The sequence below is a fragment of the Protopterus annectens genome, chromosome 10.part0 (genome assembly GCF_019279795.1).
Source record: "Protopterus annectens isolate FY-2018-M chromosome 10.part0, PAN1.0, whole genome shotgun sequence".
Lineage (NCBI taxonomy): Eukaryota > Metazoa > Chordata > Ceratodontiformes > Protopteridae > Protopterus > Protopterus annectens.
The window spans coordinates 1,171,959,012-1,171,976,795 of record NC_056744.1 but is presented as its reverse complement, the minus strand read 5'-3'; the positions used below and the strand labels follow the sequence as shown (position 1 = coordinate 1,171,976,795).

The following is a 17,784-nucleotide window of genomic DNA, read 5'->3' as shown; positions in this document are numbered from 1 at the left end:
AGCTCGACTGCTGGGGAGTTGGTGATCCTCATTGCCCCCTTCTGGCCTCGTCAAGTTTGGTTTCCCACTCTGTGGTATCATATAATGTGTCTTGCTTGGACGTTAGACCCTGTTCCAGATCTGATTACACGTCCCTCAGGGGTTCCTCACCCAGACTTAGCCTGAAGCTCATGGCTTGGCTGTTCCATTTTCTGTGATAGCAAGGACTCTCGGGCTGTCTTCTCCTGTTAAGAAGATCTTGGTAGCAGTGCACAAATCTTCTACCAGGAAGGTCTACTCAAGCAAATAGAAGCATTTTTTGATCTGGGCCTCTCAGTATGACCCAGATCACTTCACTGTGCCGTTCTTGGCCATTTTGGAATTTTGACACTTTTAATCATGGTGCTAGTTTCTCTACGGTTAAGGTACAGTTAGCAGCGATTTCCAATTTTCACAAAGGCGAGAATTCACCTTCATTGGCTTCTTCTAAGCTTTGTAAGGCATTTCTGAAAGGTACCTTTCTTCTTAGGTCTCCAGGTTAAGGACCCCATACCCCCTTGGGATCCTACCATTGGTCTGCAGGCCTTGGTTTCTTCTCCTTTTGAGCCAGCAGCCAGGGTTGACTTGCAGTTTTTGTCATGGAAGACAACTTTTTTGATAGCAAGTAACTCTGCCAAGAGTGTTTTGAGATTCAAACCTTATCTATCAAACCCCCTTAAATGGTCTTTCATAAAGACAGGGTGTCTGTGCGGACCAGTCTATCTTTTTTTACCAAAGGGGGCATCAGAATCTAATATTAACCAGGTCATTAATTTGCCTGCTTTCTTTCCAAATTTCCAAAATAATGGAAAGTACAAATTGCACTTGATGTGAACACAGGCAACTGTGTTTTTCTTTGCATAGAACAAAAAACCCTTTCATAATTCAGATCAACTATTTGTTTCCTTTTGTAAACCTTTCATGAGAAAGCCGGTTTCTAACGTTACAGTTGCTCGATGGATTTCTGAATGCATTTCATTGGCCTATCGAGCCAAAGGTTTATCTCAACCCAAACATGTCCGGGTTCATTCCACCAGATCTGTTGTCACTTCTGCGGCTTTTTGGTCCAGGGTTTCTGTGGATGATATCTGCTGTGTGGTGACCTGGGCATCATTGCACACTTTATTTCCCATTTAAATTGTATCTTCTTTCCAGGGCACTGCATCTTTTGACTCAGCCATGCTGTGGAACATCTTTCCATGAGGACCTCCCAGGGTTTATTGGTAGCTGGGGACTCTGTCCATTGTGGTGAAGATCAAAATTAGAACAACAACTTCAGATAAATAAGTTGTGTACTTACCATAACGTTCCATCTGAGTTGTTGCTTTTCATTTGTCTTCAACCGTCCATCCCTCCTTCCCCCTGCCTGGTGTGGGCTGTGTAGTGGACCAGATTGAAAAGGCATAATCCCTCTATCTTGGCTAACCTTCCTTTTGGTAAGCCCTTTGTGGGTTGTGTCAGGTTTATATTGGCATGTTATCTAGGATGGGAGGCTTCTGTTCTGCAGCAAACTCGATCTGAAAGGAGGAGGGAGATCAGGGCATTATGGGTAGGGGAGGAGCTTGGACTTTGGATTCTATGCCGGAGTATGCGGCTGAGTCGGATCCGTGCCGGCTCTGAGTCCCACAGGTTGAAGACAGGTGAAAAGTAACAACTCCAATGGAACGTTATGGTAAGTACATAACTTATTTTTCTCTATCCTAATGACTGTTGTCTGAATTATATGTCCTTGGGTCCATCTGTTGCTGCAGAAGTTATCCATTTCAGGGTAGTAAGGAGCAAGAGCCTATCTGCAGCTTTGTGGAAGAACTGATTCTAGACAGAATGCACATGCATGTACATGTATACATGTTTGCACATGTATGTGGACAGTTTGAAGGATGAAGAAAACTGATAAGGCCATTCATTGGGAGATGGCATATCTGTCAAAGTTGTTTTATCTTTCTGTCATGATACTAAGGGCGAGCTTTATAGTAGAGGTTTTTAAGAATCTGCAGAGAATAGATTAGTCACTGCATGCAGACTTGCAATGGAAATCAGTGGTATTATTTCATGTACTTGGAGCAAGTCTGACAAAAGTATTCTGTATGTAGTGTTTAAGCCAGCAGTGATACAGTTCAAAATTACAGCACAAACTGGTCCCTGTCTGTTATGTAGTTTCGTAATCATGTGATGCCTTTTTTAATATTGTTGAAGTAAGTAAGTAGACCATTTGTAGTAATCGCTCGCTACTTTGTTGAATAAAACTATGGTGTTATTTCTGAATTCATAAATAAATGCTTCACCAGCTGAAACCACATCTTAATTTTTTTATTTTTCAGAATTTAAAAGACCTAAATGTTGACATCATTTATGATCATGAACTCCAGCCAAACCGTAAGCCAAAGGTTTTAGTACAGACAGCTGCCCATGTGGCTGGAGCTGCTTACTACTATCAGAGGAAAGATGTGAAAAATGACCCCTGGGGGGAAAAGGTGAGTTTACAGTAAAACTTGTGTAACACCCATTTACATTTAGAACGCCAGATGCAACTGTACTCACAAAAGGAATACCATGTCCTGTGGTTATAAAATGGTGCAGTTAAATAGAAAATAAAAGCAGGAAATGGAAGGAAGAGACCAACTTCTTTGTGCTGCATACATTTTATCAAACAACATTTCTCTTTGTTTTGAGGCACTGTCTTCTTGGTTTGGTAAATGGAGAAGCCTTGGACATATGCTTAGTCGTAACAGCCATGTGTTACATAACTGGTTCTTTTGGGTACTTAAATACATTACTGAGGGAGCAGTAAGGACTAAAGCATAATTAGTGATTTAAAAATCTTCTATCTCTAACTACAGATACAGGCACATTTTGGTTAATTTGTCACCTAGTATTAACCTTGGCTACCATGAACTCGATCATCAACCCCTTTTTACCTATTTTATGCATGGGGTTGGAGTGTTGCTTCAACTGTTGCCATCTGTCTCAATTCATTTTTTCTCCCCTACCTTCTTCACTAGTCAGGCCTGACTGTCACATCTACTTTTAAATATTGAAATCTCATAATAACAAAAACTAAAATATTGAGACCATAACGCTGAATGTTCATATGACTGAAACCTTATAACACTGACTCCCAAAATATTGAAAAGTTCAAAGCAGCAACAACTGACAAAGTTTTCATTCTGTCACTTTTGCAGGGGGAGGCTACATCCCCCTGGACCCCCCACAGCGCCTGCAAATTAAATATACCAACTCTGAGATCACACTACTTTGAGGAAAAGAGAACAGCCTGGCGATCACTAAACAAGACACCAGCATTGTTTAACTTTAAACCTGCTTTCTACAGCAAGACATAGAATACAGTTATGACAGCTTCTTTTTCTCCACAGACAACACAAGCATGGTATGTGAACTCCGCCATATTGTAATATGTACATACTAAAAACTATTAAAGGGAAACTGCACCATTATATAACTTGCCGTTTACATTTGTTTTTTACATTGTAGTTTACTGCAACACTATCTTTTAAACTTACGGGAATATTAGTTATCCAATGTTCAAAGTTGTAAATATGTCTTGCTTTGAACTTTCCAATGTTTTGGGAGTCGTCGTTATAAAGTTTATCATATGAATATTTGGCGTTATGGTCTCAATATTTTAGTCTTCATTATTATGAGATTTTGATATTTAAAAATAGATCCCTGACTGTCACAGGTCATTTTCATAATATTGATCACCGCTGCAGTAGCCTTACCTTGTATGGGTTATATCCTGCATAGGGTATAACAGCCAGGCAGCCAGCCAGCTTCCAAAGCTTCAGGGTACTTTTCACATCCCCAAACTGTTAGCTTGAACAGAGACTTGCTGTGATAATGTGGGAGGTAGCATCTCAGCCCAATTTGACTCTTCAGACTTGATACAGTCTATAAATAAAACAATTCAGCGTAATCAACAGCTATTCCAAAAAAGAAAAAACAAAGGTTAAGCTGAGAAAAGATGTAACGGAGAATGCTCTTAATTCTAATGCCTTATTGCAAAAAATTCCGGACATTAAGTGCTTTCATCCACACAGAATGTGGACTTCGTCAGAATGCCCAATAAACTAAACATCACTCATTAAAAACATTTAAGAATGGTGCTAAAACCACATGTGACTACAATTTGTAGTAATCAATCCAAAAGTATAAAAAATATGTTATAAAAAAATGTATGTATAAAATGTAAAATGATATGTAACTGTAAATTAAAAATAATAGTCAATTAATTACTGTCAATTATATAATGATAATATAAAATCACATACTTCATATTCTAGTTCCAGTAAATGCTTTTTGTACCAATATATACACAATAATATTTATCTTGAATAAACGTCCACTATTTTAATAATAAAATGGGTTTAATGGTAATGTACTCATTCAATCCTGGTTCATTGGAGGCATCAGTATACATTTGCCAGTTCACTTCTTTTTTGCTTAACACAGCTTTACTATTACCCGACCCCACCCCACCCCCGGGGGACCCACATCTACCTGTTCAAGTGTAGCAAACATTGAATGTATGTGTGTCTCCACTCTGAGTCTAATGCTGGCCTCAGAATTGTGGGATTCTGCTAGAGAAAAAGCAGAACAAGCTCAGACCCTCCCAAATGTAAACTTCACCCTGAGGTCTTACAGTAATTGACCCCAACTGTGGAGATCTCAAGTAGATCTGTGTGCTACCTGTCAAAAGAGATAACTAAAGAGATTCTGCTCCCGGATTCCTTGCAGGCAGGCGTAGAAAACAGATGCCTTCGTATTTCCATGGACGTGAATGTTCCTGTTTGCTTTTCCAGCCTTTCCACTCATATTCAGAATTCTTCTAAAGATCCAGAAGGAGACTCCAAAAAATGTTGTGGTAACTCCATTTTGGCACAGGCAACAGTGGATGTTCATCATATTTATCACTGCTGTGGTAGCCTTAGCTATATGGATTATATCCTGCCAAGGATGTAACAGCTGACCAGCTTCCAAAGCTTCAGGGCATCTTCCACATCTCTAAACAGTCCAGTTTGAGCTGACCTCACTAAAAAGACGGATTTGGATGCCAAGCTCATAAGAGCTTTCCGGAAGTTGAAGAGAGCATTTCTCTGCAGGCTTTTGAGGATCGATGGAAGGCTTGTGCTGTTTCTTTGCTGGGCAGAAAAGTTCCTTTTGGGAAAAAACTTCCATATTAAAAAGTTCTTGTTTTATTGTACTTTCTTGTGTAGGAAAATTATTTTTAAGCTAGGAGTTTGTGTTTTAATGGACTGTTGCGAGACTTAACTGTACTTTTAAAACAGGAGTGCACTTTTTACTATGTTTTTGGATGAAAAAAGTGAATTTTATAGACTTTCGATTTTTACTGGCTTTTGCTATGTCTGTTTTCCACAAAAATATACTATTGGTTCCATGGTCAGTCCTCCTTCTAGCAAAAAAAAAAGAAAGAAATTGTTAAGCAAATAGTCTGCTGTGGTGAAAAGGCTATTTGCCTCAGCCACAGATTGGTAAATCTGTTGTGGCCTTAGCTTGATCCTCCGACCACTCATCTCTTACCCGATCCCTCTTGTATAGCACCTACAGCCACTGTAGACTGGGGGTTAGCTGTTGGGGGCCCCCTCATTGAGCAAGTTCATAGGCAAGTACTAGGCTATCTGCCCAAGGGCATTTATAAGCCTAGCCAGAATGTGTTGGCTTTCGCCACCCCCTTAGAGTAGTTCCTTGTGCCTCTGTCCAGCAGAGCCAACTGTCCAGCAGAGCCACTGCAGTGATCCCCGGGGTAAATTTTCTGTTTCCCATCCACCCGTCAAGGTTTCTCTTGAAGAGTGTTAGTGAGGGGCTCTGCCTGATGTATATTGGAATCCTGTTCCAAAGCATGGGAAGTCTCTGGGATAGGAATCTATCCCTCCAGCATGTCCTATTTATCATTGTGGTGAGGTTTATATCTCTAGAGCGTGTGGCTCTCTGGGATTTGTTTTTTTTAGGTGGAGCATGTCCATCAATTCTGGGTTGGACAAGGCCTTGTATGTCAGGCAGAGATCGCCTCCGAGTAAGCAGTATGCAACCAAGTACAGCTGGAGTTTCTTGAGTCAGGCTGCATAGGGCATCTGTTTCAGGCCAGTAATCCTCTTAGTGAGGTACTTTTGTGGTCTTTCCAGCTGTTGCAGGTGTCTTGTAAGGTACATCCCAAATGGGGCATTGTATTCTATGATGGGTCTAATGAGTGATGAGTAGAGAGGCACAATAACCTCTTTTGTTCTAGATGCGAACCCTTGTGATTAGGTGGGCCACATAGAAGGATTTTCTAACCACCTTGGCAATATGATTATCAAAGGAGAGATTACTATCTAATTGGGTCCCCAGATCCCTTATTACGTTTTCTGTATTTAGGGACTACCACCTATGTTTTTTTTTTTTTAGGTCACCACCCCGGATATTAGCATGCACAAGTTCTAAAGCTAAAAACTTAAACTTGTGACTAGGGCCTGTCTCAATAACATGCATAGCTAAAGTGCTGGATTCTTTTTTATTCCTAATGTGTCTCAAATGTTCAAGGATCCTGTCCTCAAAAATAAGACTGAATCTATAGAACAGAAATGGATTCTATTACAAGCTGATAAACCCCCAGGTTTAAATAGCAAGGTATCAGTTAAACCTTTTCTAAGGGCAAGAGCACTGAAACACTGCTAATCCCTGTTGTTATAGCAAATGCTATTTTTTATCTGTGGGTATACAGTCTGTTTTTTATGTGATTTTTTTATGAGTCACAATTTTATTGGTTACACAGTGTTTATGACTTTAAATATTATATGTATGTCATATATTTTTATAGACATGTTTTTAATTACTTCAGGTTGCTCTCATAAGTGAGCACTAATCAGGTTTCATAATAGTATTATACAACATTTATAACAGGTTGACTACCCTCTTTTTTAGACTTTTACCTGATTGACTGTTTAATTTTTAAATAGTCCCCAGGTTTAAATAACAAGGTATTAGTTAAACCTTTTCTAAGGGCAAGAGCACTTAAACATTGCTAGCCCCTGTTGCTACAATGAATGCTATTTTTTATTTGTGTGTAAACAACCAGTCTGTTTTCTTATGTGACTTTCTATGAGTCATAATTTTTTGTTACACCGTCTTTGCGATCTTTTAATATTATAGGTATGTCATATATATTTTTATAGACACGTTTCTAATTACTTCAGGTTGCTGTCATAAGTGAGCACTAAGCAGGTTTATATCAGGAATATACATTGTATAACATTTTAGGCTGACTACCCCCTTTTTAGACTTGAACCTGATTGGCTGTTTTAATTTTAAATAGTCACCAGCTGTAGTGTTTTATTATGGTCTGATGAAGCGGAGTTGATATCCATGAAAGTGCTTACCAGTTCAAGTTATCTGAATAAAGTAACATTGTGTCTGCTGTGTTTGGAACCTTTGTGGTCGTTTGTGAAACTTCAATTTTATTTCCTCTGTGGTTCCTTCATCAGTTACAAGGTTTTTTCTCTATCTAGTTATCGAAGTTTGCACTAAACCTGTCTGCCAGAATGTTGGCAATATCAGTCGGTTCAGTGTATTTTGTGCCATTCTGCACTAACTCAGAGCAGATCTGAGAGTTTCCACTTATGTTCTTGACATAGCTAAAGAACACTTCGTGGTTATCTTTGGAGTCATTGGCAATTTTTCTTTCAAAACTAGCCTTGGATGATTTAATGAGGGATCGTAGTTTCTTGCTAATACTGATCAGGGATGTTTTTCCTTCTTGGTATTTTACTTTCTTCTGTACTAGTTTCCTCCTTCAGCTTGTTTATGGCAGGGGTCCACCAGACTGGTTTCCTTTTCTTGGAGGAGTGAGTCTTGGTTTTACTTGGGATAGCATGATCCATGCATTCCTGCAGATGCTCATAGAGTGCCTTTGTAAAGGTTTCAGCAGCTTGGACAGCATTGTCCTTTAGCATGGAGGCTGTGAACCTTTCCACCTCAGTCTTAAGTAACGTAAAGTTTGCTTTTGAAAAGTTTTTCATGGTGGTTTCCTGGATTGAGGGTGGGGGTGGAATGTGGATATCCAGAGTGATTAGTCTATGGTCTGATCTAACCAGCGAGGGGTTGACCTCCGGTGTGGAACACCAGTCTCCCATGTTGGTGATGACCAGGTCCAATATGTTGTTCCCTCTGGTGGGGGTGTTGACCAGTTGATCCAGGGTGTTCGAGTTTATAATTTCTAGGAAGCGTTGGGCAAGGGAGTTATTACTTGAGTAGTTCTCCCAGTTTATGTTTGGGTAATTGAAATCACCCAGTATTAGGGTGCTTGGTAGGACCTTCATATTTCCCAGTGTCTCCAGAAATGCGGAATGGGGCTCCTGGGCCATGGTGGGTGATCTGTAGCAAGCTACAATTTGGATTGCAGTTTTGCCCATTGTTAGTTGCACATGGATGATCTCTGATGCATTGTGCTGCGCCACTACCTGGAGATGTGGGTATCCTTGATGAATATGGATACACACCCGCCTTTTGTGTTTCGGTCCTGGTTCTGTGGCCGAAAGGTATGGTATGAGTTGTAGCCTAGTAGTGCTGGGGTGCTCTCAGGAGCCTTAAACCAGGTTTCTGTTACTGCACAGATGTCGATGTTCTCCATACTGAGGAGTGCCTCGAGTGCGTGCATTTTGAGGTTTAGACTTCTGGCGTTGAGTAGCATTATCCTCAGTTTTTGGTTACTTGTGCTATTTATGGTGGTGGGTTTGTCTTTAGAGCCTTACCTAAAAAAGGCACTATGGGGGCGGCAAGAGCCTTGGCCAGTATTCGAAAGCCTAAGGGTGACAGGTGCAAGCCATCTCTTGTGAAGCAATGTGGCTTGTCGAGCATGTCATCCCAGGCAGACAGATACTGGATCCCCTTTGAATGACACCAGAAACTTAGCCAGTTGTTGAAATTGATCATTTTTTCTTTATACTATGGCATCATTCTTGGTGAGGGCAGGATGCTACTCAGGGTCAGGGTCATACCGGCCTGGGCTACATGATCAGAGAGCTCTTCCATGTCTCTTTTCATGTAGTCCAGGGAGGTACGTCTCGGGTCATTCACACCAACATGGACAATGACAGAGTTTTATTTGTACTTGTTCTGGAGTGACCTGAGTGCTTGCCTTATGTGGCGAATCATGGCACCTGACAGGCAGCTAACTGTAACCTTCTCCTTGTCCAGCCTAGTTAGTGGGACATCAGTGTGCCTGACTATAGAGTTGCCTATTACTAGTGTGCTGGATATGTTATTTTGCGTTAAAGGCTGTGATTGCATGGCACACTTGTGCACTGTAGCAGAAATTATCGGAATGTAAAAGCAGTAATAGAAATTAATGGTATCTTGCTTCCAACAAATGGCTTGGAGCATTGCACATTCCTCTTCACAAGAGAAAACATTCTAAACTGTTCTAAATGTAAGCACATTGGCAGATATCAGAAATGTCAGTATTAACTATAAATAAGGCACTTTGCTGGTGTTTGGGGAATCAAATCTGTAGTTATTTTCAGTGAATCAGTCTCTCAGACTAGCAGGATTGCACAACTTTGCTCAAACGTGGGATAAGACACATAATGCAGAAGAGCTTGCAGCAAGGCAAAAGCAACCAATAGCCAGTCTTAAAGAGCTTTCTAAGTGATGGTGCTTTGTATATAGGATCATAGGAGGTTACTAGGCTAGTGAACCTAGGGGCGTTATAAGCATAGCCAAGTTTTACCCTTATTTCCAAGATCAGCACCTATCACCCCTGTCCAAGAGGGACATAGGTGGACCCCCTGGGATGAATTTACACTTAACCATCCAGTCGTTCAGATTGCATTTGAAGAGTGTCAATGAGGCTCTCTTCTTGACATGAAGTGGGTGTCTGTTCCAAGGGCGTGGTAACCTCTGGGAGACAAATCTGTCCCTCCAGCAGGTTCTATTAATGTCGTATACCAGGTTAAGGCCATTATAGCAAGTAACCTGTGTACCATTTGACTTACAAATATGCAGCATTTCCAATAAAGCATCGTCAAAGATTGCCTTATATGCAAGGCAGAAATCTCCTCTGAGTAGTCTGTATGAAACAGAATAAAGTGACAGTTATTTCAGACGATCCTCGTAGGACAGATACTGAAAATCTTGAATTTTCCTTATGAGGAACTTTTGTGGTCTCTCCAATTGCTGCAGGTGGTTGGAAAGGTACATACCAAAAGGGGCATTGTACTCTATTATTGGCCTGATGAGGGAAGAGTAAAGGGAGGTTATAACTTTTTTCTAGAGGCAATGCCTTTACTTATGAGATGAGCAATGTAGAATGCCCTTCTTACCACTGTGGAGACATGGTGATCAAAGGTAAGGTTGCTGTCAACCTGTGTGCCCAGGTCTCTCACCACTGAGTGTGTACTTAGGGTGTTTTTATTGATGTGGTAATTAGCAGGAACATCACTCTTACCGAAAGGGACAATAATACATTTTTTACATTGAATTTAAGGCCATGACTTTGGCACCAGTCATTTGTTTGTGTAAGACCCTCTTGTAGGATGTTGACTTCATTTGGAGATTCTATGACTGCTCCCAGTTTGCAGTCATCAGCAAATTTTGTCAGCCACAGACCTTTAATTTTAGCTTGCACTTCTGAGAAATAGATTCCAAACAGTAGAGGTCCCAGGACTGATCCCTGTGGAACACCACTGGTTACAGGTCTGCTTTTGGAGGTGGATACAACTATTTTGACTATATGGGTTCTATCAGTGAGCCAGTTAGCAGCCGGGTTGATACCTAGCTGGGTGAGTTTATCAATTATGCCTGAGTGAGGGATAGTATCAAAAGCTTTGGTTAAGTCTAGGTAAGCTGCATTGCACACATCTCCCATTATCAAGAGCCTTGGTGATTGTCTAGAAGAAGTCCACCAGGTTTAACAGGCATGATCTCCCTTTGACAAATCCAAATTGATTAGGGTCAAGTATTTGGAGGTTACCAATATCTTTGATAAGGTCCATGATGATTCTCTCCATGGCCTTGCAGATAAAGCTAGTCAGGCTAATAGGTCTGTAGTTCCCAGGGTCAGTGGAAGCGCCACCTTTGTGCAAGAGGACAACAGTGGCCTTTTTCCATTCAGCTGGGATGAAGCCAGTGCTTAGACTTTGATTGAAAAGAGTACCCAATGACATTGCTAATTCTTGTTTTAGCCCATGTAGGATACAGCTTGGGATGTTTCCAGGTCCCATGGATGCTATGTTTTTGACCTTAGAGAGGGCATTGACGACCTGCTTTTTTTAGGGATACAAGGTAGAGGACAGGTGGTAGGGATGTCTTGGGGTAAGTTTGGTGGGAATAGGGGAGTGAAGTTTTCACTGAACCTGTCTGTTAACAGTTTAGCAATGTCCACAGGCTCGGTATATGTGATATCATTAACTACCAGTTTGGCAGAAATCTGGGCCTTTCAAGTCTTGTGGTTGTCCTTAGTTGAAGCTAATTTGGATTCATAGCTTTGGGGGACTTCACAAGAAATCTTATTTGCTTGTTTAAGCTGAGGGGGGGGGGGGTGTTTTCAGTTTAGGGCTCGCTTGCTCCCTCTTACTCTGACAGAATTTTATTGTAAAGCCTGTTAATGGCAGTTGTCCAACAGACAGGTTTGCTTTTCCTTGAGGAGCTTGTTTTGGTCCTGTCAGGTACGGCCAAGTCATTGCAGTTGTTCAGGTGTTTTTGTAAAGCATTTGTGTAGAACTTGACATAGTTGCCAGTTCCATCTGGGGGAAGGTGCAGTGAAGCTATTTTTGCCATCTCGTAAGAGGATGTAATCTGCTTTGGAGAAGTTGGTGCTGGGGGGGATCAAGTGTGGTAGTAACTTTAAATGAGACTGATTTATGGTCAGATCTCACCAGGGAAGCCTCACAAATGAGGGTGCTACAGTGGTCCCCCATATTGGTAAGTACTAGATCCAGGATGTTGTCACGCCTTCTGTGGGTGTCAATTAGCTGGTCCAGGGCATTGGAGTTAATGAAGTTGAGGAATTTTTGAGTGAGTTTGCACACAAGTAATTTCCCCAGTCAATGGTTGGGTAGTTAAACTCGTCCAAAACCATGGTGTTTGGGTGTATCTTGATAGACTCAAGTAGATCCAAATAGGCAGAGCGGGTGTCCTGATTCATGGAGGTGGTCCTGTAGCTGGCATTGACTTGAATAGGTGTCCTACCAACAGTTAATTGCACCGGAAGTATCTCCAGGGAATCATGCTGTCTAACCAGTCTGGAGCTGTATTTATCTTTAATGAATATTGATACACCACCGCCTTTAGTTTTGACGCCATTAGTTTGTGGTCTGAATGTGTGGAAAGAGGAGTAGGCAGGGGTGGTCTCCACAGCCTTGAACCAGGTCTCCGTGACTGCACAAATGTCTGTGTCTTCCAATGTGAGGGCTGCTTCCAGTGAATGCAGTTTCACATTAAGACTCCTAGTGTTTAGCAGCAAAACCTTGATGATCCTGGTTGGAGTTCTTACGTCGGGAATTTTGTCCTTGAGTCACTGCCTAAAAAAGGCACTATGGGGTGGCAAGAGCCTTCAGCAGTAGCTGAAATCCCAGGGGTGGCAGATGAAGGCCATCTCTGGCAAAGCATCGAGGTCTGTCGATCATGTCATCCCTGGCTGACAGATACTGTATCACCTTGGAATGACACCAAAAACTAAGCCAATTATTGAAGTCAATCATTTGCTGTTTGCACTGAGGCATCGTCCTAGGTGAAGGTAAAATGTTGGTTAAGGCTAGGGACATAACAGCCCGAGACACACAGTCCGAGAACTCAATCATGTTTCTCTTCATATAGTCCAGAGGTACGTCTCAAGTCATTTACACCAACATGAACTATGACAGAGTCATAACAGTACCTGTTGTTGAGAGACTTGAGTGCATGTGTGATATGGCAGATCCTGACAGCTGACAGTGACCTTCTCCTTATCCAGCCTGGTGAGAGAGACATCTGTGTGTCTAACTATGGAATCAGCTGTGACTAATATGTTTCGTTTTGTGTTTTGCCTTAAAGGCTTGACAGGTGAGACACTGGTGTGTGAGCTGTTGTGGTATATAATACAACAATACACATAAGAGTAAGAGCTTCTTTGCTGTTACTTGTTTGTTCCACACAGTTACCAACAGTATGCCTGCTCAGGACAGTGAGCATACCAGCACTCTGGAATGAACATTTTTTGGTGGGTAGAAATTAGAAAGTATCACTAGGTCATTTACCACAATGTCATCCTAACTTAGTAAGTGCTAGTTAATTAGCACAACCTTAAGAGACTGGTACTATCACATGTATGTTTCTGAGTGAGACAAAGTGATAAAAAACTTCTCAAGTTGCTTCTGGTCTCACACAGACTGTATGTGAATAGTGTGCTATCATCTGTAAGAAATCACTCAGCTGTGCTGCAAGTCATGCAACACTGGGTTGGGTTTTTAATGAAATATGAACAAGAAAGCAGATCTTGTTGTGCAACTTTTCTCAGCTCTGATGAACCATATATATTTTAGCAGTCTACAAAGAGATGTGATGTGGTGTAGGAATTTAAGTAAAGGTACTTAGTTAAATAGCCAATGCTGGGGTTTTTTCTGACTTTAGGCTGGCTGTACTGCATTACTTACTATATCCCTTCTTGGCCCTGTTATTGAATGTGTCACAAGGCTACGCTGACTGTAAGACTAAGCAAAACTTCATAAGCAAGCCATCTGTGACACTTGTTTTCCCACTTCACACAATCACCAGTATAATTTTACTTTGTCCATTTGATCTTTGGCCTGAAATGATAACCTTGCAACCACCAACTTCTCTGAATATGCAGAGAAACCTCTTTGAAAACTAGAAGCCCTGAATTCAATGTTTTGAGCTGTATCTCACTGGGAATGGTTTAGGACAAATTTGAAAAATCCAATGTGCCATGTTTTTCATGTTGCAGAAGAGGAATCAGTCAAATTACTTAATATGTTTACTTTTAAAAAGGAGTAAAGACAACATTGCTGTTTTAGACAGCAGTGCGTTTTGCATCTACCCCTACCTTGTGTCCCATGTCATGACTGAAAAAGATCCTTGGTGACCAGTTCTCTTACCCGATTAAAAAGTAAAAGCAATTTAAATTAAATTTCAGCATTCTTGAAGATGAGAAGAACCTACCTTAGTTAGATATTTAGTTTTTACTAGTAATCAAGGATTTTCAGAGACAGTAAGTACACGTCACCAGTCTCACAAGGCTGTGAGTTTTGGGACTTGGCTGATTTTCTTATAAGAAAGATAACTGTGTGTGGAATCAGATGGTCAGTTAATGGGCAGACGATTGAGAGAAACATACTTAACATTGGAGAAAGCAATATAATTGAGCTGAAAGAGTGAACTGTTTGAGTGTGCAACCCAAAAGCATTATAGAAGCATTAGAAATCCAGGTCCGAGTTTCAAAGTTGAGCCCACAGCATGGTACGTAATAATAACAATAAAATAAAATGATATAGTAATGAATAGTGTAAGGAATATCTAAACAGTGTATAAATAAATTATGGAAAAGTTTAAATAATTAGGATAGGAAGATGACATCATTAAAAAGATAAGCTTGCACATTTATTGGCTTCTTGTTTTTAAGTACACTGTATAAAGATATTAATGGTTTTCTTTCTAAAATGAGAGCAAGTGTTAACCTTTTCCAGCTGAAGTTTTCAAAGTAAGAACAGTGCTTGCAAATTATGAGGAAATGAATCCTAAAGTTATGTAAACTAAAAACAAAGCTTCAAGCATTTGCATAGTTTCAAAGAAGGTGTTTGGTAACAAGTTAACAGCCAGAAACCATACTGTGTGGTTTTAGGCATGAAAGCCTAAAGTTAAAGTATTTAGACTCTGTGGAGGGAATAATCAGTTTACCAGTGTGTGTGTAAGAAATGCACGCAAGTGCTGCGACTTTGTATTAATGTTGAGCAAAAAAAGGTGAAAAACAGCATTTTTTTGTTTTGGAAAAAGTCCAAAGTGGAGGACAAATGCACTTAAATGATATCTATTTGGTGAATTTCAGTAAACCTGTGTATTTGGTGGAGTGCTGTGGTTTGTTTCATTAGTTTTGGTTCACTCTTCGGTTTTGTTCTTTTGGTTTTTTTGGAAAAATAGAAATGTGCAGGGGCTCTGCTGAAGCACAGACTGTGGATACTGTGCATACTACTTGCAGCCTTGGTGTATTATTTGATGGCCAGAATGGATGTATGTATACTAACCAGGCTTTGAATAAAAACAAAAGTGCAGTTGTGGTATGGAAAGTGAGTTAAAGGCAAAGCAATTGTGTTCAAAGAAACACTATTACAGAATCTTCTTAAAGTCTTGCATTTAAGGTTTAAGCTGCAAGCTCTACACATTTGCATTCATGTCACAGTTTTATTCTGGGCAGAAACTCAAGATGCTGGATTAAATGTGATTGAGCTGTGTGTAAAACTAAGGAATGCGAGCTGTTTTCCAGATAATGGCTTTTCAGACTCTGGTAAAACAATCCTATATTGTGAGCATAGAAACTTGTGTTACTTTGGGCATGATAAATGAAATATATGTAATTCTGATAAAAAGTGAAGTCCTTTCTGTTAGACTGTAAAATAATGCATTATGCATTCAGAGGGTGCAATCTGATTACTGAATTTATTTACTTTTTATTGACATTTGATTACTGGGAAAGTACAACTGGGTAGGTGCCCATTTTCAGTGGAGGCCAAGGAAGTAAATCTCCAAAATATTACAAAACATTTTAAGAAAAATAATTTTAAAATCTTTAAAATTCAAAAACACTACAGTTTAAATAATTATACCTAATTAGACATAATTTGAAAAAATGGTTAAGAATTAATACGAGTTATATGACAGTGACTTAATATTTAGAGAAATTTTAACCAGTTTATACAGAAATTAAAGGTAAGTTAGTATAATAAGAACAGGAATTAAAATATGAAGCGAGAGAAAAGCTGGCTTATGGTATATTTAGAGAGAGCGCCAGGGGAGAGAAATTGACAAAATTAAGACAGTGAATGAAGAATGGAGAGTAGGAAGGTAGGTACAAGGTATGAGTAGGTATTTGTTCACATTTAGGGATATAACTTATCCTGTTGTTGAACAAGATTATCCTGTTGTTCAAGAAGAACAGACACAGCTTTTGGCTAGGAAGTCTTTCAAAATAATTTTGAAGGATGGAAGGGTATTGACCTAATGGATGCAGGTAAGGCGTTCCAGGCCTTAGCAACATGGTACAAGTACAGACAGTGCCCAGCAAATTTGATAGGTTTGTAGATAGACAGGAGATGTGAAGTTATTCAGTCTCGCCATTTATTCTTACAAGTGGGTTTGGAGCCGAGCCATCGGCTCCAAGTTGGCTGCTTTACTAGCTAAGGATCTCAGAATAGCTCGAGGCCAGGCCCCTATCCCGTGATGCTCTCTGCCCTACCCCAGATATAGTTTGCCGTTGCAACTGATCCCAAGGTCTTCGGAGAGCTCGGGGCAGTAGAGCTTTATTACTTTATCTTTTTGACAATTTGAAGTGTTTTCTCTTTAAAAAAAAATTGATCTAAGATCGTGTACCTTCCTTTGTTAGGTCTTTTGGGCAGTTAGCCTTTGGTTTAGTTTATTAGATAATTAACGTTGTATACGGAGCGGTTGCTGTTAGGCCTCTGGCCGTTTTTTTCTTTATAAAAACAGTGTGTTGCCATTAAAATTACTGTTATAGCCTTGTTGTACAGGGATCTGTTAACTCGGGACTGTTTACTACCCTATCCCTTTTAAATCTATAGATAGAGTGTTAAGTAGTTAGTGTGTTTACTGTTATTCATACTTTATAACTCTAGTTGTGCAGGGATTTCATAACTTTGGACGGTTTGTTTGCTGTTTGCTCTTGATTCTGTGAGCTTATTGTAAATTGAAGTTGATCAGGGCTCTGATAACTTCAGTTCTGTATTGGTATAACATGGCGAAGCAGAAAGAGAAGCAAAGATCTGGCTTCAAGAAGTGTAATTGTGGGCAGAAAATGTCCATTACAGATGCACGTTAATTGTGTTTATTGTTTGGGGCCTGTACACCTCCAAGAAGATTGCTCTATCTGCCACTCCTTCAGCAGTAGGGTTTTATTAGAACGGAGAAGGAAGTTGGTAGATAGTGGCTTGTTGAAGCCAGACTTTCAAGAAACCCTGGAAAAGGCTGACCAGACCTCCAAGTCCTTGAAAGTGTCCTCGGAGCCCAGGTCATCGGCTCTAAGCCTTTCTGTGAGGGCACAGTCGCCGGCTCCGCAGTCTTCGGAGCCAGTCCCCAGCCTTGGAACCGGTCTCCGAAACTCTGAAGTCTCCAATCCTTCGATCTGTGGCATCTTCGGTTCCTTCGACCCATTCTTCGAGGACCCTTTCCGATGTCTATATGGACCGGGTGGTGCAGAGGCTTCGGGAGAATCCGGCACTGGCTAAATTACTGTTGACTTCATCCCAGCAGGGTTCGAAGCCTGAGACTATCCCAATGGCTGTGACTACTCCTCCTCCGAGCCGAGCAGGGTCTTTGGAGCCAAAGGAGGAGGATCTGATGGTTGTAGAGCCTTCGGAGTCTAGGCCTGTTGCAGTGCCTTCGGCTCCATCAACCCTGACTTCTTCAGTTTCATTGGAAAAGTCTTGGAGCCGACATTCTCTATTTGGTTCCGGTGGGGGGGGGGGTCGAACCGATGTGTCGGTTCTGATCCTTCCTCTTGGGGCTTCGGCGCAGATGTGCTCTGCTCCG

The 17,784-nt window shown here is 40.8% G+C and overlaps 1 protein-coding gene across 1 annotated transcript in view; it reads left to right on the top strand.

Annotated features, from left to right (window-relative positions):
* The window catches only part of MMACHC (metabolism of cobalamin associated C), a 167,060-nt gene that overhangs the window by 107,465 nt on the left and 41,811 nt on the right, over positions 1–17,784 (top strand). The window contains exon 3 of the mRNA XM_044085918.1: positions 2,340–2,492. Within this exon, the coding sequence (XP_043941853.1) occupies positions 2,340–2,492 (153 nt within the window). The remainder of the gene's footprint in view (positions 1–2,339; positions 2,493–17,784) is intronic.